This window comes from Vigna unguiculata, chromosome 1 (genome assembly GCF_037176805.1).
Source record: "Vigna unguiculata cultivar grain cowpea cultivar isolate G323 ecotype 2 chromosome 1, ASM3717680v1, whole genome shotgun sequence".
Lineage (NCBI taxonomy): Eukaryota > Viridiplantae > Streptophyta > Magnoliopsida > Fabales > Fabaceae > Vigna > Vigna unguiculata.
The window spans coordinates 7971823-7976691 of NC_140792.1; the positions used below are offsets into that span (position 1 = coordinate 7971823).

At 33.7% G+C, this 4869-nt stretch overlaps 1 protein-coding gene across 1 annotated transcript; it reads right to left on the minus strand.

Moving 5' to 3' along the window:
- Positions 1–924: 924 nt before the first annotated feature.
- On the minus strand, positions 925–2661 carry LOC114186794 (putative glutathione S-transferase). The gene is made up of 2 exons (XM_028074815.2): positions 2137–2661; positions 925–1490 (listed from the first exon to the last, which is right to left on the minus strand). The coding sequence occupies exons 1-2, from the start codon at positions 2449–2451 to the stop codon at positions 1143–1145; spliced, it is 663 nt and encodes a 220-aa protein (XP_027930616.1). The 5' UTR covers positions 2452–2661; the 3' UTR covers positions 925–1142.
- Positions 2662–4869: the final 2208 nt, after the last annotated feature.

Below are 4869 nucleotides of genomic sequence, written 5' to 3' on the forward strand. Positions count from 1 at the left end.
TTGCTAGCAAAGCACCTTCAACCATGTGATCTTGCCTCATAAGTTTCTTTGCTCCTATACTTGTAAAGCATGTATGACTTCTGCTAGAGAAACCTTGGAAAAATCCTTTGTATTCTCCAATGTGGTTGTTAATCGATGCTTCATATCTCTTGGGAATTGTAACCAGAACTTTTTCAACTAAGCTGGAATTATAAAATTGAGTGCTAAGTAGTCTAACCTTGTTTGCAATGCTTAGTAATTTATCTGACATCTCAAACTCTTGTATTTTTCACAGTTCAAATTCCTACATCAAATTCAGATTTTTAATGCCTTGAATTCTCTCATCCCCTGCATACTTTTTTTTAAGTAATCCCAAATTGACTTTGCTAACTTGTAAGTCATGATCCTAGTGAATATGGTTTGAGAAACACCATCAAATAGGCATGATCTTGCATTTGCCTTCTTGGTTTTCTTCTCTTTGCAGGTCTTTATTTGCCATGGAGGGATAGGCAGCAGAAGTATTTTTGTAATCTTCTTCTATGGCTTCCCACAAATCCAAAATTAGTGTTGGAACAATGGGATTCACTGTCTTTGTTTGTTTTAGATAATATATAATAAATGAAAATAAAGGACCACCAACAATATAGGTCGCGTTTAACAAATTTGTTTAATTCCTAAGAAATAGAAAAATAACTTTTACTTATTAAAAAATATAAATAAATATAAATAAAAGAGCAGTCCTAAAACAACTAACAAGCCTAAAGTGATAATGGTAACCCCATGTCAAAGGAGAAAGGAAATATGAAACAGAAGCAACCAGCTGGGGAATAAGAAGTACTCGACAACGCATACATTCTAGGTGTGTGAATTCGCAAGCTTTTTCTTGTTTCGAATTATGTCCTATTGTAGCAAGAAAGCAATAACACCAACGTGAAAACATAGATGTAATAATGAACACTGTCACGAAGAGACTCAAGTATATGATAATACAAAAGATACTCAATTACAACACCAACAAACACATGACAGACAAATCCGAGGTTTTCCAAAAACTACACATTCCAACAGAAAGCACGAACTTTGATACACTCAAGTTGTCTTTTATTATATAAATTTTATTCAGTAAAAAGGTTATGAATGACCAATGGAACTTTAAGCACAACCTACTCAAAGCCTAATTTCTTTCTTATTTCCGCAATTAACTCATGGACCTTATGTTGATCAGGGAGAGACTTGGCAACACTCTCTTTCTGGAGGCACCTCTTAACCCAAGAAATAAGCTTGGGGCACTCACTCTCTACGTTGAGGTTGCCAAAAGTCTCAAATGCTTCGAACCAAGTGTAGAATGGGATCAGTGCTATATCCACAAAACCAAGATCGTCACCTCCAAAATAAATCTTCTCTCCCAGCTGTTCCTCCAACAATCTAAGGGCCTCTATGAACTCCTTCTTGGCAGCTTCTTTTTCTTCTCCTTTTGATGTCAAAAAAACCTTCTTTCCAAGATCGTATATCTATTTGACATTTGAGAATTAAGACTCAATTAGATCATAAAATGTAATACCCAAAACACTAATGCCTTATATGAGAAATGGATTAACAAAGAGAGAATCAAATACAGGTTGTTTGATATTAGATCAACTTACAAAGATATTAATCCAATACTTTCTTCGACATCTTGCTAAAGTAAGCAGAAGAATATTTACCAAAAGATAAAACAGCAAAAACCAAACTTTTCATACAAGGGAAGTAGCTTAACCACTTAATATAGATTATGAAAATCACAGGATAAAAAGATCAGAAAAAAATAAATATTTCTATCCTCTATCCTAATGGGGACCACTTTCCTTACATCATATTCCAATACAACTAAACCATACATCATTCTATATACCATCTCATCTCATCTCATCCTTTATCTTGACGTAGGTGTCTAAGAACAGATTAAAGGGGTATAGGTGAGGGATATTTTGATATCAAATGTAAAGGTTCTAATCATGTTTACCTAAAGCAGGAAACAATATAAATATCTTTTATATAAGGATTGGAGCACCCAAATGCTTCATTATATCATTATATATAGATAAAAAAAAGTATACCATAACCATAACAAAAGTTTCATGGTCACAACAACAAAAGCATTGAAACCCAAAAGGTTACCTTCTTGTCAACATAGTCAGCCCAGAATCTGGCCTGAGCTCTCTGGTAAGGGTCAGAAGGTAACAAAGGATTTGTGTCATGCCAAACCTCGTCAATGTACTGAACAACAATGAGAGATTCACAAATGGGCTTGCCGTTGTGAATGAGAACCGGAATTTTCTTGTGAACTGGGTTCATTTGAAGGAGGAGAGGACTCTTGTTGCTCAAGTCCTCTTCTTTATACTCATAACTTATACCCTTCTCAGCAAGTGCAATCCTCACCCTCATCCCAAATGCACTTGCCCAGAAATCAAGCAGAACCACCTCATCAGCCATAGTGATTCAAGTTTAAGAACAGAAATGAAACAGAAGAATCAAATAAGAAAGTGATTTGCAGTGCAAAGAAGAATAGGGACTAGATATTTAAACTTTGAATCATTCAAATATGACTATTATAGTCTCTGTGTGCTTGGCAGAACCAAAGAATCTTCTAGCTAAATTCCAAATATGATTATTGTGTATGCTAGCATATTCTGGAGCATTGAGATATTACCAATGTTATTGAGTATTCTAGCATATTCTCCGGTGTTGTTTTCCTATCTTAGCCTCTACACAACACAAACACGTTAATTTTAAAGTTCCAGCACCTTCCATATCTAAATGTAATGGAAACTTCAGTCGCGCTGCCAATATTGGACTCAACAAGATTGAGATCAAGTCGCATTCGGTGCAATAATTTTTCTCAGTTTCTAGTTTCTACTATGGATTCTGTTTCTTCTATAGTAATTTATCAATCTTATTTTCGGTATTATTAAGATATGCATTTATTTTTCTTTTGTCCTAATTTTTTTTTTAACATTTATTACTTTTAGAAATAAGTTGAGTTCTTGTAAATTTTACCTCCCTAGATTTTTAGATTCTTTGATATTTATTAATCTTAAGTTTTTACAGTTATATTTAGTAGTTAAAGTAAAAATATATATTACAATAAACAAGGTATACTAATATTTGTCTTTATTTTTAAAATAATAATAATAATATTTTAGATTTCATATACGAAAAACACAAACCCATATTCGGTTTATAAACTACCTAATGGATTAACAAGTCAAAAGTTACATGAATAATTTAAATAGAAAAAGAAAGAAAAGGAATGTGACGAAATTACTAATTCCATATAGAGGATCATTTACAAAAATTCTTACTAATGAACCATTAATGGAGAATAAAGGGTCAATAACGGAAAACTTCAATTTAAAAAGATTCACGTCCCAATCAAACAGAAATTAATTAGTAGAATAAAATTTATCACTTTGAAATTGGAAATTCAATGAAAGAATTAAAAATTCCGATGAGAAATTATAACTCACTTGAAAAATTATTCAAATTCTAAAATGAGTTAATCTGAATATGTGAGTTTACAAAAAATCTTCTATATTATTAACCGGAAGTTTCTTAATGTATCCTTATATATTTCAACTTGCACTCTCATTCGATAGTGAATGACTTACTTTGTCTTGTCAACTTGAAATGAGTTCTTAGGGTGTGAGATGTAAGACCCACTTACTTTATTACCTTTATGTTAAAGGATTGCTCCAAATAAGTTGGACCTAGGGCTGGCCCATAAGGAACCAAAGCCCCTAAACCAGTTGAAACAATTTCATTCTTCTCACTTTCAGAAAAATAGCCTCCTTTCTCTTAGAACAATAACGTTCCTCTGCTAGGGTTTGGGTTCATCCAAGTTCAACTGAGTTCAACCAATTTCTTTCACTCACGTAAGTTACTTCTGATGCATACTCTTCTCTTTTAGTTTAATCTTCGTGCTTGCCGTTACGGTTCCTCGTAATAATCTCGTGCTTCCTCTGTATTGAGATTTTCAGCTCTTAAATATGCTCTTGGAGCTGTCTTGCTCATTCGCTTAAGGGTCGGGGTCGTTTTGACTAGCTCTTTCCAAGTAAGGGAAGCTAGGGTTTATGTTTTTAAAGTTATTTTGCCGATTTTTGGTCTGTTGTATGGTTGTGATGCTTGAATGAGGTTATTGGTCGAATAAAAATGTATGGTGTGCAAGTATGTTTGATTGATGTGGTGCTACTCTTTTTCTACACTGCACACTTTTCGTAAAATGAAGATTTCTACTATGTTAACCGTTGGATCGAGCTGAAATTTTAACAGTTGATCCTTAACACATAATGCTTGACTTTGACCGGTCAAATCTTTAATCGAAGCTCTATAGTGAGAGCAGTTTTTATCGCAAGGTCACTGAATTTGTGTTGTTGACAGCACTTCACACTTTTCGTAAAATGAAGATTTCTACTTCGTTAACCGTTGGATCGAGCTGATATTTTAACAGCTGATCCTTAACACATAGGTTTTGACTTTGACTGGTCCGATGTTTAATCATAGCTCTGTAGTGAGAGCAATTTTTATCGCAAGATCGTTGTAGTTTGGTTGTTTCTCTGATCTTGAATGGTTATTACTGGCTTGAATGTAATTGTTATATTAAAAGCATGTGATAAATGATTATGCATGAGTGATGTGATTCATGGATTGTGGATGATGGGTTTGGTATGAACTTGGCATGTGATTTAAATGAGATGGTTGGTATCAAGGAGACATGGTATTGATATGAAATACAAATATATATTCACTGTTTGAGAAGGATGAGTTGGTATGGATTCAACATTTGGTTATGAATGAGAATGGGTTGTAAAGGTTGGCATGAGATATTGCGTATGGTAAACATTACTTGATTGA